The sequence below is a fragment of the Lepidochelys olivacea genome, assembly GCF_965140295.1.
Source record: "Lepidochelys olivacea isolate rLepOli2 genome assembly, chromosome: 1".
In the NCBI taxonomy this organism is placed as follows: Eukaryota; Metazoa; Chordata; order Testudines; family Cheloniidae; genus Lepidochelys; species Lepidochelys olivacea.
The window spans coordinates 136,697,032-136,717,286 of NC_140411.1; the positions used below are offsets into that span (position 1 = coordinate 136,697,032).

Consider the following 20,255-nt stretch of genomic DNA (forward strand, 5'->3'; position numbering starts at 1 on the left):
CTGCGGAGCTTGAATTAATATGCAAACTAGATGCCATTCACTTGGGTTTGACTAGAGACTGGGAGCGGCTGGGTCATTACACATATTGAATCCCTTTCCCCAGGTTAAGTATCCTCACACCTTGTTGTCAACTGCCTAAATGGCCCATCTTGATTGGCACTCCAAACATTTTTTTCCTCCTGCTGATAATAACTCATCTTGATTAATTAGCCTCTTACTCCACCTTTTCATGGTCTCGGTATGCACGTATATAATCTTCTTACTATCGGTTCCATTCCATGCAGCTGACGAAGCGGGCTCCTGTAGCCCAGGGAAGCTTAGACTCCGATACACTTGTTCGTCTCTAAGGTGCCGCAAGGGCTCCTCTCCTCATCCACTGCATGCATGGGATGAGGTGAGCTGTAGCTCAGGAAAGCTTATGCTCAAATAAATGTGTCAGTCTCTGAGAAGAACAGGAGGACTTGTGGCACCTTAGAGACTAACCCATTTATTTGAGCATGAGCTTTGGTGAGCTACAAGGTGCCACGAGTCCTCCTCTTCTCTTTGCGGATACAGACTAACAGGGCTGCTACTCTGGAACCTGTCCTCATCCCAACCGCCCGCATACCCAGCCTCCCACTCACGTGCCCCGCCCCGCCCGCCCCCGCGCCTCTCGCGCCCCGCCCCCCCGCCTCTCGCGCCCCGCCCCCTCCTCCTGCCGGCGCGCGAGCAGGGGGCGGGCCCGGGCCGCCCTGTTATTTGACCCGCGCGCTCGCTGGCTCTCTCCGCCTCCGCCGGGAGCCTCAGCCCGCGCTCTGCACCCGCCGCCGCCTCCCTCCCTCCCTCCCTCCGGCGCGGCCATGCCCAACATCGTGCTCTTCAGCGGCAGCTCGCACCAGGACCTGTCCCAGCGGGTGGCCGAGCGGCTGGGGCTGGAGCTGGGCAAGGTGGTGACCAAGAAATTCAGCAACCAGGAAACCAGGTGACGCGGGCATCGGGAGGGGAGGGGGGGGCGTTAATGAAGCGGGGCCCGCGTTACCTGCTCTCCCCGCCTGCGTGCGTCCCTGGTCCCGCCCCCGCCTTCGGGTTCCAGGCCAGCGCCCAGGGCCTGGTCCCGCCGCTCCCCGGGGCCGCGGGCCCCGGCAAACTGCCCCCCGCCCCGTCCCGCCGAGCCTGCACCCTGCCCTGGCGCCGCCACCTGAGCCGTGACAGTTGGCAGCCCCCCCGCCCTCCCCCTTGCCGGGCTGCCCCTCCCCCCACATAACGCGCGGAGCGGCCCCGTGGTGAGGTGGGGGGCCACCACCTGTGGGATTGAGGGTCCATGTGTTTCTGTACCAACCCCACACGCTCCCTCCGTGGTGGGAAGCGCGTTATCCAGCCGGCAGGAAGGATGAACCGAAGCCTTATGGCACCGATGAGGCGGCTAAAAATCACACCCTTGCTTAGATCTGTTACAGCGTCTTGATATGTGGGGGAGGGGGGGCAGGGAGGAGAAGAAATTGTATTTAAGAGTTGTGTGTTTTAAGCATTTGAGCTTAAGAGTTGTGTGTTACGCAGTGATGAGGACCCCCTCCCCCCGTTGCTGTGGTGTATAGGTGTCCCCCCCTAAGTGAACATCTGTTCCTCCCAAAAAGAGCCTAGTATTTTTTCGTTATTGGCTGCTGCTTTCTTTTGCTCCGTTCCTTACTTTGTCTCCTGGAAGGATGCTGCTGGCCTTTCTCTAACCTCCCTTTTAGAGGGAAGGCATATGAATGATTCTGCTGTCAACTAGTAGGTAAATTATCTACAGCTGTTAAATTTAACAGTTGAGAGTATGTGGCAGAGAATGCTCTCACTGGAGAACATCATCTTAGGCCTTGTCTACACTGCCACTTTACAGCTCTGCAACTTTCTCGCTTGGGGTCTGAAAAAACACCCCCTGAGGGCTGCAAGTTTGAGTGCTGTAAAGTGGCAGTGTAGATACTCCCCTCATGGGGGTGGGTTTTTTATAGGGCTGGGAGAGCTGTCCCCCAGTGCTGGTGCCGCAACTACACTGCCACTTTAACGTTGCTCGTAAAGGCATACCCTTAGACTCCTGCTGTAAAGTCCTGTTTGATGGATTGTATCTATTATAGTGGATTGTGTGACTAAATAGCTATGAGTTTGCATAGTCTAGTATTCTATGAGGTAGAGCCTGAAGGGACCTCAAAAGGTCATTTAGTCTAGTCCCCTTCTCTGAGGCAGGACCAAGTAAACCTAGACAGTCCCTGACAGATACTTGTCCAATGTGGTCTTAAAACCTTCAATTATGGGGATTCCACAACCTCCCTTGGAAGCCTATTCCAGATCTTAACTACCTATGTCGTTAGGTGTTTTTTGGGTTGTTTTTTGTTCTTTTATACCTAACCTAAACCTTCCTTGTGGCAGATTAAGCATGTTTCTTTTTGTCCTATCTTCAGTGGGCACGGAGAATGATTGCTTGCCGTCCTTTGTACAAGAGCCCTTAATGTATTTGAAGACTGTGATCGGGTCCCCCCTTGTTGTCTTTTCTCAAGACTAAAAGTGCCCAGGTTTTTAACCTTTCATCATAATCAGGTTTTCTAAACCTTTAATCATTTTTGTTGCTCTCCTTTGGACTCTCCAGTTTGTCCACATATTTCCTAAAGTGTGGTGCCTGCAATTGGACCTAGTACTCCAGCTGTGTCCTGACCAGTGCCAACTAGAGTGGGACAGTTCTCTCCCACCTCTTACATAGCTATTCTGGGGTGTATTAAGTGTTCTGTCTCTCCCCCCCCACCCCCCAGTTGCATCATATTGTTGACTTTGTGATCTACCATAACCCCTAGATCCTTTTCATCAGTACATCTGCCTAGCCCAGTGGTCCCCAAAATGTGGGGCATGGAGGAACATTTGGGGGTGTGGTGAGGCCTGGGTGAGCCCCACTGGGGGGCAAGGAGAGACCACTACTGAGACCCGCTCTGCCCCCAGCCGCAGGTCCAGCCCTGGTCTCAGCTAGCAGATCCCGGTCGTGATCCTAGCCGTGGCTCTGCTCTCGGCCATAGCTCCCAGTTTGTGCCCCCCAGGAAAGGTGGGGGGGGGAAGCAGACACAAAAAGTTAGCCAGTTCTTCCACAGTTTATATTTGTGTGTTTGATTTTTTCCTTAAGTGTAGTACTTTACACTTGTTTCTATTGAATTTTTCATTTTGTTGATTTTGGACTAATTCTCCAATTTGTGAAGGTCACTTTGAATTCTAAACCCATCCTTGAAAGTGCTTGCAACCCCACCTATCTTAGTGTCATTCACAAATTTTATGAATATATTCTCCACTCCAGTATCCTAGGCAGTAATGAAAATATTGAATAGTACTGGACTCGGGGCTGACCCCTGTGGGGACCCCGCTTGATACATCCTCCCAGTTTGACAATGGACCGTTGATAACTACTCTTTGAGTATGGTCTTTCAACCAGTTGTGAACCCGCTTTATAGTACAGTAGAACCTCCGTTACAAACACTGGAGTTACAAACTAGGGACTGATTAACCTCACAGCTCATTTGGAACCAGAAATACACAATCAGGTAGCAGCAAAGGTGGGGGGGGGGGTAGCAAATACAGTACGGTACTGTTTTAAATGCAAACTGCTAAAACAATAAAGGGAAAAGTTTTATTGTTTTAAAAAAAAAATTTGACATGGTAAGGAAACTGTTTCTGTGCTTCTTTAATTTAAATTAAGATGTTTAAAAGCAGCATTTTTTTCTGCATATTAAAGTTCAAAGTCAATGTTCAGTTGTAAACTTTTGAAAAACCACCATAACGTTTTGTTTAGAGTTACGAACAACCTCCATTCCCGAGGTTCTACTAATTTAATCTAGACCATACTTCCCTACTTTGCTGATGCTAATGTTGTGTGGGGCTGTGTCAAAAGCCTTACTAAAATTACATCTACTTCCACTGTGCCAGTAACCCTGTCAAAGAAGGAAATTAGGTTGGTTTGGCATGTTTAGTTCCTGACAAACCCAATTTGGCTGTTCCTTCTAAGTGCATCCCCATCATCGTATCCGCTCATTATACTCCACACCTGAACATAGCCATTATATGGACAACATACCCCCATATCTCAATGTCTGTACTTTCACCCCCAATCGGGGAGATTGCAGATTATGTATTCCTTACGCCACCCATTCCTAAACACAGATTATCAAGGGGTGCGAAATCTGACCTTATTCCCCGATAACCAGAAACTCCTATGCTTAATCTCTGTACTGTTTTCTTTTTACTTCAACATTATTTTAATAAAATTATTAAATCTTCTCAGTGCTTACAAGCTGATTGTTTGATTACTTGTTCCAGTATCTTTTCCAGTGTTGAAGTTTGGCTAACTGGTCTATAATTCCCTTGGTCCTCTTTGTTCCCCTTTTTAAAGACAGGTAGTGTTTGCCCTTTTTCAGTGCTCTAGTACCTCACCTGTCCTCTGAGTTCTGGGAGATAATGGGTAACAGTTCCAAGATTGCTTTTGTTTAGTTCCATAGGTACTCTAGGATGAATGTCATCAGGCCCTGCTGACTTGAATACATGTAACTTACCTAAATATTCTTTAAACTGTTTAACTATTTTGGCTTGCATTCCTTCCCCTCTTATTGTTATAGTGTTGCGTATCTGGCCACTATTAACGTTTTTCTAGTAAAGTTTGAAGCAAAATAGGCATTAAACTCATCAGTTTTCTTGATGTCATCAGTTAACTCTCGTCTGCTAATTAGGGGGCCTACACTTTCCTTCATCTTTCTCTTGCTCCTAATTTATTAAATAACCTCTTCTTATTGCCCTTTGTGTCCCTTGCAGAGAGTAACTCATTTTGTGCCTTAGCCTTTCTGATTTTGTCCATACATGCTTGTGCTATTCTTTTGTACTCCTTGGCAGTTTGTCCATGTTTTCACTTTTTGTAGGATTCCTTTTTTGATTTTTCAGATCGTTAAAGAGCTCCTGTTGTAACAATATTGGCCTCTTACTATTATTACTCTTTCCTTTGCAACAGGCTAGTTTTCAGTTGTGCCTTTAATATTGTCATCCTGAGAAACTGCCCGCTCTCGATCTCCTTCTTCGCTTAGATTTTCTTCCCATGAGACCTTACCTACCAGTTCTCTGAGTCTGCTTTGTAGGAAACCTTTGGGTTTATTTTCTAAAATGATCATGAGGAAAAGGGAACACTGCTTTCTCATTTTGTATAAACAAAACCTAAATTGTACCAGAAGCATATCTTCCTGAAACTTATTGTATATAACAGTAATCCTCTTTCTGTATTAGTTTTTAGGTTTTGCTAAAATGTGTAAGTAAGTAAATGTGCATTATTACAGAACACATTACACAGAAGTCAATAATTAACCAATTGACTCAATATTAAAATACTCAACCTTATCCCATAAAAGAACCTCAGACTCTTTTCACACAACACTTAGGCAAAAACCTGTTGTCAAGGTTCCTCCCCCACTCTGAACTCTAGGGTACAGATGTGGGGACCTGCATGAAAAACCTCCTAAGCTTATCTTTACCAGCTTAGGTCAAAACTTCCCCAAGGTACAAAATATTCCCCCCATTGTCCTTGGACTGGCTGCTACCACCACCAAACTAATACTGGTTACTGGGGAAGAGCTGTTTGGACGCGTCCTTCCCCCCAAAATACTTCCCAAAACCTTGCACCCCACTTCCTGGACAAGGTTTGGTAAAAAGCCTCACCAATTTGCCTAGGTGACTACAGACCCAGACCCTTGGATCTTAAGAACAATGAACAATCCTCCCAACACTTGCACCCCCCCTTTCCTGGGAAATGTTGGATAAAAAGCCTCACCAATTTGCATAGGTGACCACAGACCCAAACCCTTGGATCTGAGAACAATGAAAAAGCATTCAGTTTTCTTACAAGAAGACTTTTAATAAAAATAGAAGTAAATAGAAATAAAGAAATCCCCCCCTGTAAAATCAGGATGGTAGATATCTTACAGGGTAATTAGATTCAAAAACATAGAGAACCCCTCTAGGCAAAACCTTAAGTTACAAAAAGGATACACAGACAGAAATAGTCATTCTATTCAGCACAGTTCTTTTCTCAGCCATTTAAAGAAATCATAATCTAACACATACCTAGCTAGATTACTTACTAAAAGTTCTAAAACTCCATTCCTGGTCTATCCCCGGTAAAGACCAGCATACAGACAGACACAGACCCTTTGTTTCTCTCCCTCCTCCCAGCTTTTGAAAGTGTCTTGTCTCCTCATTGGTCATTTTGGTCAGGTGCCAGCGAGGTTACCTTTAGCTTCTTAACCCTTTACAGGTGAGGAGCTTTCCCCTGGCCAGGAGGGATTTCAAAGGGGTTTACCCTTCCCTTTATATTTGACACCTGTGTAAACAGATAAGCCTTGCCCTTAGGGTCAACTAACTCATGTTCAGCTATGGCAGCAAGTCCCACGGACGAAAGACTTTAACTATAAATTCATTGCTGCTGTTCATTTAACAGTCTTTTCAAAAATATGTGCATACATGCTTTTGTGTGCAGGTCAGCTGATATGCTTATGTAACCCCTGACTTGCAAATGAAGCATATGAAAATCACATTGCCTATACAATCTGGAGAAAAAAATGCCCCCAAATCTTCCGTCTTCCTGAGAACCACAGTTAGAGCTCTGCTTGCAGGATAGAATATGGGTAAATGGGCACACTAAAGTTTTTTTTTGTTTGTTTTTAACTATCTTAATCGAAAATACACATAGGGTAGCCAAAACCCAATCTTTAGTGTTTTGAATTTCAATGCTAACAATTTGGATTGAATCCAGAAATTAATATTATCTGAGCCCTGAAAGAGACGCTGTGTGGCAGTGACATTTTGTACGCCATGAAATTTCTGAAAGGTCTGAATGTGTAGCTCCCAAGTAGAGTACATTGCAATATTTCAATACAGAGGTGACTAGATAGAGGACCATTCAAGAGGTGGGTAGTAGGGAAGATGTATGGTAAAAATACTGTTTATAGTTGAAACATACACTTCCAACTTCTGTGGAGAACATCAGTGTGTTAAACTGAAATTTAATCTAAAACCAAAGGAAGCATTTTCAGACACTAGAAAAAAGTGGGCATTCTTTCATAAGAAACTGCTGTGAATGTGAAAAGGGATCTCCAGCCTAATTTCTATGAAACAGTCTATTAAGATTCAGAAGTGAATATAATGATTTAGAAGATAAATAACCTGAACTTGGTTAATATCTATGCTGTAGAAATAGGTGACACAAGCGCCTTTGAGGTTACCTATTCTGTTTAGGTGTAAGGATCAAACCTCTTTGAAGGTGAATGCTCTGTGGTTCTTGATCAGCTTGTTGTTGTTAAATCTGAATTTCAGGACAACAAGAAGTATAAGAACAGTTCAGCAATTGTTGGTCAGCTCCTGATCTAAACAGAGCTTTGAGATTTTTGTAATGTTAAACTTTTACTTTCTACATGCACCTCTTACCCCCACATATGAAGATACCAGATATTGATTTTAATATTAAAGGAAATTGTTATTGAATGAGATCTGGATGAAAGACCTCTATGATGATCCTGTGTACTTACTTTGGGATTTTAGTGTTTGTTCTCCATTGCCAAGGTCATTATGAATTAACAACTTCATCTTCAAAAAATAACCATTCCCAGTGTAGAAAAGAACACACTGTAAAATGTTTCATCACACCACCTACCCTCTCAAAGACCAGTAAGGACTATATTAAAAAAAATCACCACTGGAAAAAACCAGTACATCAATAATTGAATTTGATCAGATGGTGGTTGTGTCTGGGAGTTGAGTTGTGGGCCCTGTAAGAGTGGCAAGTGTGCTGTGGGCAGCCAAAATTTTAATATATTGCATTCATAAAACTATTTAAAATGTAGACAATCATATTCCATATTAAAATAGTCTTATCAGCAATATCTAGTTTTGAAGGTTATATAGATACACACAGAATTATTTAAGAAGATTAAGATTTCAGAGTTAAGCATTCAGCAGTTTGTAAATGCCATAATTAAGGTTGCTTGGGTCATGTGATCATGTAATTAATGACTAGCATAATGCACAAGGGGACAGATTTTTAAGGCTGTACAATCATGAAAGCAGGAGGAGGGCAACCCTGCCACTAAGTGTGGGGCTAGGCCACAGGAAAGTCCTGTGTCATAATGTGCTTAAAATCCTGATTGCCTTAATTTGGGCTGTAAATATATAAGAATACTTGGAGTGGTGGTGGAACAGAAGCCTTACATATGGAAAAGAGCAGTGTAGTGAAATATGAATGCCCCATTTTTGAAGGCTTTCTTTGCAGTCTTAATGGTTAGCGACTTTATTTAAAAGTAAAGAAGAGATGAGAGGTGTCTCTGCTTTCCCCTTCCCCAAGCCAACTAATCTCCCATGAAGACATGTCCCATACTTTGGGACACACTGGATTGGAGCACAAGTCAAAAGGTTCTATTTCTGGATCTGCACCAAATCTCTGAAAATTGGTGCCTGAAATTACTCATCTGTAAAAATTGAACTAAAATCTACTGTGCTTCTCATGGGTATGTCAAAGTATTATCATTTGTAAAATGAGTAAGATTCTCAGAAGGGTACAAAAGGCCAGATTTTAAAGGTATTAGGTGCCTTTGAGATTTTTTTTTTCAAAAGCACGTAAAGGGCCTAACCCCCATTAATTTAAATGGGAGTAAGGCACCTAGGTGCCTTAAGTGACTTTGGACTCTGAGCCATTTTCGAACGTGAACAAGGCACTTAATAGCCGGAATCTCATTGGGGATTTAGACTCCAAATTGCCTAAGTCACTCTTGAAATAGAACCTAAACTTTTTTTGAGGGCAAATAAAATATTTATCAAGCAGTCAATAAAATGACAGGACAGTCCAAACCAAGCACTTCTCAAAGTAATCAGCCAGGTCCAGATGAAGTTACAAAAAGGGATATTCATTCTTTTGCACAAAGTGAACAGCCATCACAACGTGCATCAAAAAAATGGCTTTATCAGCTTCTCGTGCTCAAGAATTCCCTACAAAACTGCATGTGGATGGGGACAAATTATTTTGCACATCCTGCAATGTTCTCAGTTTGAATCTGGCATTTTGAGAGCAGTAAGCCTTGTACTATTAAAGCATTTAACCTTCAGGAAGAACTGCAGATATCTTCTGAAAGAAGCTCTAGATAAGAGCTAAAAAAGCACCTACTAGTTCTTCAAATTTAGAGAGGCAGAAAACTTATCTCCTGTTGAAAGATAAGATGTCTAGATCTTGGTTTTTTTAGAGGTATTCCACAAAGCTTCTGAAAAGCTTAACAAATATTTGTAATTTGGACAACCAGGTCTGAATTATCTGAAGGCTTGTAAGTTATTTGATCCTCCTTATGTTTATATCCTGCCAGAACACTGAATATTTTCAAGCAATATCTGGTTGTTTTTGCCTGAACAAGAGCGAGAACTGTACAGAAAAAAGAGAGCCCCTGAAGCTATGTCTACCTATTTCTGTAGACCTCCAAGTGTTTTGGCTTTCAGTGAAGGAGAGAATTCTAAATATTGCCAAGCTGGCCTTGAATTGTGTAAATGCTGTCTCAAACTTTGCGGATGCAGAGAGAGGTTTTTCACTGTAGAACCTGATCCTTTCTGCCAGAAGGAAATTACTAAGTGAGAAAAACTTGAAAGCTTTGTTTTCTGTACTATAAATGAAAATACTGGATTGTACTGAAATGGAGGATAATGATTAGCAAAGACGTATGACTTTTCATGTGCAAAAGCCTGAGCAATTTAAAAGGACGTTCTACTTTATTTTAGGTATTGCTGTTTGGTGTTTTATAACGTAATTTAAATGAAAATACAGGATTATCACTGGAATGCAGGCTATTTGGTTACCAAGTATTTGTAACTTAACTTTCATGTATTTAGGAAATGGTGAATAGTTATTGTAACTTTTTTCTGTATTGTGTAAATTACCAGAATAATTGAATCTGATTTGATTATATTGCATTATTTTGTCAAAGTATGCAGAATTTTTAATATTTTGGTGCAGAATTCGACCTGGGGTAATGCCACAAGTGCTACAAATCCTAAGCAGATGGGTGAAGCATAAAGCTGCATCTAGGACTTCGGTTGGTTTGTTTGTAACCTACTGTGAAAGATGTCACTAAGGTAAAATTACTCCGTGAGCGTCAACAGAATCTCTGTGTGAGAAGTTTAGGTAAACGGAGTGTTACCAAATAGTTGAATTTGATTAAACTACCCAAAACAAACATAGTTGTAATGTTAGTGCAAAGGCATGGATCTTGCCCCTTCTGTACATCCTCACTAAATTACATTGTGTAAACATAAACAATCCAAAATGGATTAATTAGTAATTAGGCCCTGATACATCTACAAAAGTCACTTTATTCCAGTAATATATCTAGGCTTTTCAGAATTTAGTTATTTTTCATTTTGACTGGGTATCTATTTTTAAGCATTTTTTCTATTTTAATTTTAACAGTTGTGGGATGTTATGGGAGGCGATCAGACAATTTAATGTCAAATATTGATTCAAAAATTTTTAGAACTGTTAAAACAAACTGTCAACATCACATGTCAAAATACACACGGTGAATATCCCTAAACTCTTGTTTTCAAGCAGCATTTCTCTTTGCTTGTCTATACATTTTGATTATTTATGGAAATATGTTTTTGTTTTGCGCATGTACAATGAAGTAGGTATTTGATGTTTTACCAACTAAAAATCTAATACTTTCAAGCCCAAGTATATCTAGGGTATCTGTTACAAAATCTCACTTTTGTTAGCTTAGTATTTTAAGGAAAAAAGTGTCTACTGATTTAATTCATTCTCTCCTATCTCTGTGCTGTTGTACTTCTCATTTGTCTTCACAATAGATGGTTTTATTGAATCTCTCTAGGAACTTTGTATACACTTGCGTGTAAACTGAAGACACCAAGAATTAGACAAACAACTGACAGAAGATCATACTTCTCTGAAGGAAAATTCTGACTAATTTATCCTTTTATTAAATTGCTGTATAGTGGCTAAGGAATGAGCTGCATATCCAATCTGATTAGTTGTTGCTGTCTCACACTTCAATACTGAACTTTGAGAAGGTAAACATTGAGGGTACTAACATGTTGCATGGCTGTCTTCAGCTAGCTGTGAGAAAACCCTCTTGTAGGCAATCGTACTCTTTCACCTATAATTCTGTGGTACCTATAATTAGATCGGTGTGGCCAAACTTAATGGCCCTCCGAGCCACATATTTCAATCTTCAAAGTTCGAGGACTGGGGCACACCTGCCAGGGCTTCAGCCCCACTCCTGCTGAAGCCCTGGGCCCTGGTAGGTGTGTCTCGCAGGGCAGAAGCTTCCATTGCACTACCCCACTCAAAGGCGGAGGTCCTGAGCGCTCCCCCTCCCCCCGGTCTGGTAGGTGGAGAATGGAGGGTCTTGAATGGTAAAAGAGCCGCATGTGGCATGTGAGCCACAGTTTGGCCACCCCTGAATTAGATGATCACGAAGTGCTATGAAAACATTAATTTCAGCCTGATTTCAGTCCTTAAATCTTTGTGTGCACGTTGCCGCAGAGATTTGCATACACATGGCCTAACAGCTCACACTTATGCCTACAAAATTAGTGTGTATTTCTGAGGTGAAAAACATGGCCTCAAATCTCTATACACTTTGCGTGAAGGGAACGTTATTCTCATTTCCAAATGGGTCAGTAGGTTTAAAGGTTGTGGCTAGCTGAAGGACATTGGTAAGCAACCGTCATTAGTATACTGAGAGAGAGAACGGAGGCAACGTGGCTCCCAGTGCTATGTTCTTTTCCAGGTTCTCAAACTTCATTGCACCACAACAACCTTCTGACCACAAAATTACTATATGACCCCCAGGCAGAGGGCATGTAACCTTGGGCTTCGGCCCTGCATCGAGGGGCTCAGACTTCAGCCCCAGCAAGTCTAAGCCAGCCCTAGTGACCCCATTAAAATGGGGTCGTGACCCACTTTGGGGTCCCACCCACAGTTTGAGAACCGCTGGTCTAATCACTGGAATATACTTCTCCCAAAGGTGTATATACGTACAGAATGCATAAGCTACGTTATTGGACTCATGTGAGCTGTTCTATCTTAATGAAGTATTTTAGTAATGGCCATAAAGAAAGTTAAAATGTTATAATACACTGTCTTCTACATGTAGTAAAAATGAATACACTTCATTTAAAAAATTTTCCCCAACTACATAACTATTTACAAATTATTGATTACTTCTAAGTGCTACAATCTTTCTTCCACTAAACGTTCTCTCTGTCATTCTGAGAATATTTCTCAAGTTTGGCAATATCTCCTTTTTACATTTCACTTATTCCTTCTCTTTCCCTTGTGTAATAGTTCTCCTGATAGGCATAAAAATAAGTCTTTAACTTTAAAGATGTAGTTCAGAAGAAATGTTACAGGGTTCTTGCACATGGTGATATTAGGAACCATTTTCCTAATCTCCTTCAGACCTATCCCAGAGTTCTCACATGCTAGGGCAACACGTGTTTGTTTTGTTTAAGCTGTTTTCAGCAAGGGCACTGAGTCAAAGCTGTGGTGATTTCTTTATTCATCATTTACTGTGTTCTTGGGGGGGGGGGTGGAATATCCTTATTCAGCACTTACGAGTGGACCTTAGGTGGCCATTGCTGAAATTTGTTCATACATTTTTATTATATTTGTTTTGTCTTTTATTATTTTCTCAAGAGTATGAGAGAAGTCCACTTTAGAGCTAGATTAGTAGGATGAGCACAAACACAATGTGGTTTGTTTTTTTTAATGGCGCTTGGATATTTGGATACTTGATGTACGTGTGTCACTGTTGTCTCTGCCTAAACTGATGGTCCCATCTGCTAACATGAAATTAATTTTTATTTATAGGTGGGGCCTATAATATCATTATCATTCTAGGCTCTTCAGCCCATTTCTCTTCTTCCTCTTCCTCCCCCCCCCCCCCCCCCGCTTGATTAGTTCCACCTATCCCTTCCATCTGTCATCTCTTCTCAACCCCTGGCATTATCATTAAGGTTGCTTGACACTTCCCATTATAAGGCACTGTCTTCAGTTGTTTATAACTTTTAACCATTTGGGATGAAATGTTATAAGGTGTCTGCCTTAGGGTGAATTTTTTTGTGTGTGGAAATTTCAGCCAAAATGGTTCTGAGAATGAGGCTAGGAAAAAATATTGTTTTGTCTGTTATAAAATTCTGGCAACCTTTCTTTTAAACAGTTCTAGTTTCCCCCATGCTTTGGAGCAGGGACTTGAAATTTGATAGAAGTGTGGCCTCTTTCAGGGTTGTGCCTTTCCCATCCCCATGAAAATTCTCCCAAATATTGGCCAAGTTATAAGCCTTTGAAAATTCTCGGTTTGCATATGATCAGTAGAGACTTGGTAGAGCTTACAAGCTAATCACCAAAGATTCCATCCTCGCAGAGTGTGCTCAAGCTTCACAGCTATTAGTGTTGACCAGAGTTCATGTGCCATGCCTGCAGAGTGAAAATGCATGAACCTTCTTCCTCAGGGTTACGGGGTGAAGCCAGACCTTCCCTGTAATGACTGCTCTGGTTTGGGACTGGGCACTGGAATTGGCAGGAGGAAGTGTCTGTCTCCTGTACTGTCAATGATCCTCCCACCTGCTGGTGCCCAGGTAGCATAGAGGAGGAAGCAGTCCATCAAATGCAGAGGGGAGGGAAAGAAGTAGATTTAGGACAAGGAGTCTGGTGAGACTGAGACTAGAGGATGGTGGGGGAAGGTCCTGGGGCATGGGGGATCTTTAGGATTGGGTTGGGAAGTCTGAGGCGTGGAGACTGGGATGAGGAGCCAGGGTGGAGAAGAGATAAGAGACAGGGACAGATGGAGGGGATAGGTGGAACTAGTCAAGCTTGGGAAGGTGGGGGGGAAACAGGCTGAAGAGCCTAGAATGGAACCCAAGATTCTGCAGTCTCACTGTTCCTCTGCTGTCACCACATATCTGTGAAACCCACTGACCCATCTGCCTCTAATGCTGGGCTGCATAGAAGATGAAACCTACTATTGCTGTCAGTTAGTCTGGTAGCTCAAGTGACTGAGGCCTATAGTGGATCTAAACATCAGTATGATGCCCCCAATGGGATTTGTTTTACCATTTTGCCTTTTTTAAAAACCTAGGAAATTGCACACCAAACAGTGATGTTAAAAGAACACTAAATTTGCGTAGTCAAACACACAAAAGTTAGAAAATTCCAGATTTAAGGTTGCCTGTGAATCCTTAATTCAGACCTGATGTGCATATGCATTATGCTGCAGTCTTTAATTACATGTTCACTTCCTGTTTTTCCACAGGACCCCTGCTTTTAGTGCACAGAATAGGGCCACACATTGAACAGCAAGGAGAAAACAAAATATTGAATAGTGAGCACAGTCCATTCTGTTTGTAATGTTCATGTGTGTATACATGCAATACAAGGTGTACCTATCCTTGTTGTAGGTGCTTTATGACACATTTTAAAAAAAAAACAAACCTACAGTACACCCTTGCTATAATAAACCTGTTGGGATTCAAGCCTTTTGTCTGTTATAGCCAGGGGTTCGTTACAGCGAAAGGACAGTCAAAACACGAATGATAAACTGCTGGAGTAAGTTAATGAAATCACTTTGGATAAAGGTGTTAGCTAAATTAATTAATAACATAACTACTTGTGACATGCATCCTGTACTGTGTTAATTTATTGAGGAACACACAAACACAAATTCCAAATTGAAACAGAACATTCAAAACCAGTCGAACATTTTCAGTTTTGATTCAATTAAAAAATAAAAATTCTAAACATGAAGTCTCAATTCTAAAAAAAAAAAAAAGAAAAATTTCATCAGTTTTGCTTTGCCATGCTGGTTGCATGGAAGCTCTCTGAGCCAATATCCGCATTTGACAGAGTTGTAAGGTATTTATTGCCTCAACCCGATATTTCCATCCATGCAATAGCAGTCTCTAACCCCTGTACTACCTCAGATGCAAATGGGGCAGGGGGCACTGATTCGTCTGCCTCCTTAATTTCATTTTTCTGGGTATTTGACATCTCTCGCCCCCGCACCTCCCCCAACACTTCGGCAATGATGTCTTCCACCGTCAGCATGGTGATCACTGTACACTTATCTACATGAAGCCAGTCATTCACTACAGCTTCAGGATCCTCTACTCCAATGGTTCTCAACCAGGGGTATGCGTACCCCTGGGGGTACACAGAGGTCTTTCAGAGGGACAACTCTGTATTTGCCTAGTTTTACAACAGGCTACATAAAAAGCACTAGTGAAGTCAGTACAAACTAAAATTTCATACAGTGACTTGTTCATAGTGCTCTATACACTGAAATGTAAGTGCAATATTTATATTCCAATTGATTTCTTACAATAAAGTAAGCAATTTTTCAGTTATAGTTAGCGGTGACAATTTTGTACTTTTATGTCTGATTTTTGTACGCAAGAAGTTTTTAAGTGAGGTGGAAACTTTGGGTATGCAAGACAAATCAATCCAGAGAGAGGTTGAGAGCAGCTGCTCTACTCCATCCAGCAAATGAAAGCATCCGGATATCCAGCGGAAGCTAGTCATTGTCGTTTTCCAGTTGTGCATGCATGTTCAACATCCAGTACTGTACTGTAGATGGGATCTAGGTACAGGTTTGTTAGACTAAGATTTGTAATTATCAATTATGATATAGTGAGGGTGTATACTTCTACAATCCTCATAATTATAATAAAGCATCTGAAAATATAGTTATGATTTTATGGTCTCCACCAGAGTCATCCTTGTTCCTTGCAGCTACAGAAAACAAATGGGTCAGTCTGAAGGGTGGTGAACTAGGACTAGGGTGAGTTCCCAAGCTATAGGGCCTCATGAAACCGTGACTTCTCCCTCTAGTTTCTTTTATGAGCAGGGCTTCAGCTCCTTGTGATTGCATTTGTGGCAGAGTGGTTAGGCCATTTGAAGCTTTATAAATCTGACTGGCTCATTGGGTTATGAACCCAAATATAGACATGGATTTAAATGGGCTGATAGAAAAAGTACTTCCTGCATGGTAATACTAAGACAAGAATACTATGGTGTGTATGCTTAAAGAAAAGAGACAAGGTGTTGAGGCTGTATAGCTATAAACTTTTTTTCAATTGGACTGACTTCTGTAAGTGAGAGAGACAAGCCTTCAATCTTAGAGAGCTGCTCTTTAGGTCTGCTCTTTAGGTCTAGGAAATACATTCAGAGTGACACTGAGGAAGAGCTCTGTGTAAGCTCTACAGCTTCTCTCACTAACAGCAGTTGACCCAATAAAAAAATATTACCTCACCCACCTTTTCTCTCACATCCTCGGATTGACATGACTACACCAACACTGTTAAGTTAGTTTAATGTCTGTGATTAGTACTGTACCATGTAGAAGGTCTCTGTTTGGTTCAAGAGTTCGATTTCTTGCCCTTTAGTCTTGTAGGGAGTAAAAGTATTGTACTGTTCCGTGCTCGGCCTATTGTATTTTTTTTAAAATTTGCTTTCCCCTCTTAAATGAGCTTTAGCTGTGGTAGAAGATGTCATATATTGCATGCTGCAGTTTCTTGGGAAGCATAAGGCATTAATTTTGTGTAAAAACTGAACATTGTAAATCTGTGGAAGACGGGAGAGTAAAATAAAGGGAACCTCTTGTGTTCCAGTGTAGAGAAACAAAGAAAGCAAACCCAGTTTAAAAAAGAAAAAGCAGGCTGTTAAGCATTTTCAATTATGAGCTGAAGTAAAAGCTTCTTTTCACCTGCATTTGAGAACAGTATCTATTTCTTGGTTTGAATAGTGTGTTTTAGTGTGGAAGAAAAAATTCATTTTTTTTATAAAGCTGTCTAGAGGCAAATATTTTCTCTAGCTAAAGAAACAAGTGGAGTGATTAAAACATCTAACAAGATAGATTAGCATTATTTCATGGGCATGATCTTTTAGTGCTCCAAACCTCCTTTGGAGACGGCAATGAGACCATGTAAAACAGGTTAAGGTTTTCTTTTCACTGTCTACACTACCACTTATGTCAGCATAATTTGTGACTTAGGTTGGTGTAACTTCTGCTGCTCAGGGGGGTGGCTTATTCATACCCCTAAGTGCCAATGTGAACAGTGCTATGTCAAATGAAGAGCTTCTCCTACTGATATAGCTACTGCCACTCGTTGGAGTTGGATTAATTAAGTCAACGGGGGAGCTCTATCCTCTTATCTTAGTGACCACACTAAAGAGCTTACAGTGGTGCTGATGTAAACTTTCTAGTGTAGCCATAGCCTCAGTGTTAGACTGAATGAGAGTGACTTCTGTTCTTTATCAACAGTTATTTTATGCAGCTTGGTATAAACCTTTTAGATGGTGAATTTAGAGTAAAATAGCAAAGTTGAGTTTTTTTTTTTTTTTTGCAGTAGACATAGTAAAATGTACTGTATGTGCTAAATGAACAATTATATAATCTACACATATTGGACTGTCAGAACTACTGAGAGCTGCTATTAGTTTTCTTTTTAAAAATCCATTTCATGAACTCAGAATTGTTTGATCCTAGAATTCTTCTGTTTAAGTACTTTAAATAATTCATTGGCCCAACCTTACTCTTTTTCAGTGTAGAGATTGGTGAAAGTGTGAGAGGGGAAGATGTGTATATTATCCAGAGTGGCTGTGGAGAAATCAATGATAACTTGATGGAACTTCTCATAATGATTAATGCTTGCAAGATTGCATCATCGTCCAGAGTGACTGCAGTAATTCCATGTTTTCCATATGCCAGGCAAGATAAGAAAGACAAGGTAGGTGAGGTGTGTTGAATTACAAAGCCAATATCAAACTACACTCTAATTTCTTTCCTATTTGTCCCAATCGAAATTTTTAAAGCTAATCAGGGAGGGGATAGCTCAGTGGTTTGAGCATTGGCCTACTAAACCCAGGGTTGTGAGTTCAATCCTTGAGGGGGCCATTTAGGGATCTGGGGCAAAAAAAAAAAAATGGAGATTGTGCCTGGTTTGAGTAGGGGTTGGACTAGATGATTTCTTGAGGTCCCTTCCAACTCTGATATTCTATGAATACTTTTGTAAATGCTTCTAGGAGACTGACCAGACTTCTTTACTTTGCCAATATTTGCCTTTCTCAAACATTATGTAATCATTAAAGGACTGTTTGGTAACCAAAATGAGTAAGACAAGCCATTACATTAATCTTATATTTTGATAAACAATTTCAGCTAGCATTCTGTTCACAGGTGCAGGTATTGTGTTTTTTCAGTCTTCTAGTTCGGAAAACTCCTACAACAAGTTAACTTCAGTTTTGAGGGCTGTATTGTTTTGGAGAGTGTCTGTCTGTAATTCAACACTTCTGTACATTTAAAAAAGAAGAGTATACCCTTTCTAAACTAACTCAGTTGTTACATTTTAATAAATAAATACTTAAACGCATGATATATTTTATTAAACATAATAGAGGTCATAGAGATATAGGAAAAGAGAAGAAGTTAGTAGAAGTGAAGAACGACCACTAGAGTGGGAAAACCGAAGTGCTCTAACCGTTCTTCAGGTAGCTAGTGAAGATGGGAATGGGAGCCTTGGATAGATAGCTATCCCTTTTTCTGTGTAATCTAACAGTAAAACATTCCATTAGCATCCCCTTGAAGGGGAAGGAACAGTCATTGTACTAATGAAACTGTTTGCCTGGAAAACTCTTCAGTCATGCTGCTAGATATTTAGTTGTTTGTTTTGAGTAGGACATGGTATTAATGCTGTAAGATAATTTGTTAATAGAAAACTGATACTTTCAAGTTAAACACTTACTTGGATGTTCTGGATCTGTGCTCCCTAATATCTAACTTAAATCTTCCTTGTTGCAAATTAAGCCCATTACTAGTGCCCTACCTTCACTGGGCATGGAGAACAATTGATCACCGAATTCTGTATAAAAGCCCTTAACTTTTTTGAAGACTGATCAGGTCCTTCCCTTATTCATCTTTTCTCAAGACTAAAAATGCCCAGTTTTTAGCTTTTTCCTCAGCAGTCAAGGTTTCTAAACCTGTTTTGCTCTCCTGTGGATTTTCTCTCCAGTTAGTCCACATCTTTACTGAAGTTAGCACCCAGAACTGTGCACAGTATTCCAGCTGAGACCTCACCAATGCCAAATAGAAAAGGACAGTTTTATGCCCTGGATCATACATACAGCACATCTTCCACCAGGAAGTAGGTTTGCTACCAGTGCTGAGAACCTGAAGGATCCCCTCAAGGATCATATCCCTTCCACTCCACCTCCTCTCTGGCAACTACCTCTTCTCCCTCTCTCCTCTAAGGCATGACTACACTTGCGAGTTAGAGCGCATTAAAGCAGCTCCGGGCATCCTAACTCATAATGCGTCCACACTGGCAAGGCACGTAGAGGGCCCAGACTCATGACTGGAGCGCTCCTGGTAATCCACCTCCATGAGAAGCACGATGCTTGCTGCAGCCCGGCTGGAGCACCAGAGTGCCAGTGTGGACGCCCTGGTCTATTAATGCGCTCTGATCAACCTCCAGAAGCGTCCCACAGTGTTCTAGCCACTCAGGTCATCACTTCGAACTCTACTGCCCTGCCCTCAGGAGACCAGCTATCAGACTCGCCCTTTAAATTCTCTGGGGATTTTGAAAATCCCCTTCCTGTTTCCTCAGCAAGGCATGGAGTGCTCTCAGATCTTGCCGGGTGACCATGCCTCCAGGCGATCCAGTATGGAGCAATGGCGAGGTGCTGGACCTCATCAGTGTTTGGGGGAAGGAAGCTGTCCAGTCCCAGCTGCACTCCAGCCGTAGGAATTACGATACCTTTGGGCAGATATCCAAGGACATGATGGAAAGAGGCCAAGACTGGTATGCCCTGCAGTGCAGGGTTAAAGTGAAGGAGCTGAGGAATGTGTACTTCCATGCTGCTCCCCCCACCCAACCCCGCAGCCCTTGTCCCAAAACTCTTTCCCTTGTGACCCCATGTCACCTCGAACCCACTTTCCCCAACATACGGGTACTTATCACCACCAGGTGCTTCCAACACCTGTGGCTTCACCACCCAGCCACCATTAAGTAAAAGATACCGTAGCCCAGGAAAGCAACAGGCACTGCAACTCAGTGCATCATACATAGCAAACACCAGTTCCTACTAACATTGGAACCATTGCACTTCACTCCCATGCAGGGCACCAAACATTAGTGGTGGCTTTCAGCCTCAAATTGCTCCCTCAGGGCATCCCTAATCCTTG

General features: G+C 41.8%; 1 protein-coding gene across 3 annotated transcripts in view; it reads left to right on the plus strand.

Annotated features, from left to right (window-relative positions):
• Positions 1-748: 748 nt before the first annotated feature.
• The window catches only part of PRPS2 (phosphoribosyl pyrophosphate synthetase 2), a 38,431-nt gene continuing 18,924 nt past the window's right edge, over positions 749-20,255 (plus strand). Inside the window, exons 1-2 of one of the 3 annotated variants that reach the window (XM_084650109.1) lie at positions 749-961; positions 17,619-17,811. In XM_084650109.1, coding sequence (XP_084506235.1) covers positions 840-961; positions 17,619-17,811 — 315 coding nt within the window. In that variant the 5' untranslated portion in view covers positions 749-839. The remainder of the gene's footprint in view (positions 962-17,618; positions 17,812-20,255) is intronic. The other 2 variants (XM_084650107.1, XM_084650108.1) reach the window with 2 other exon arrangements.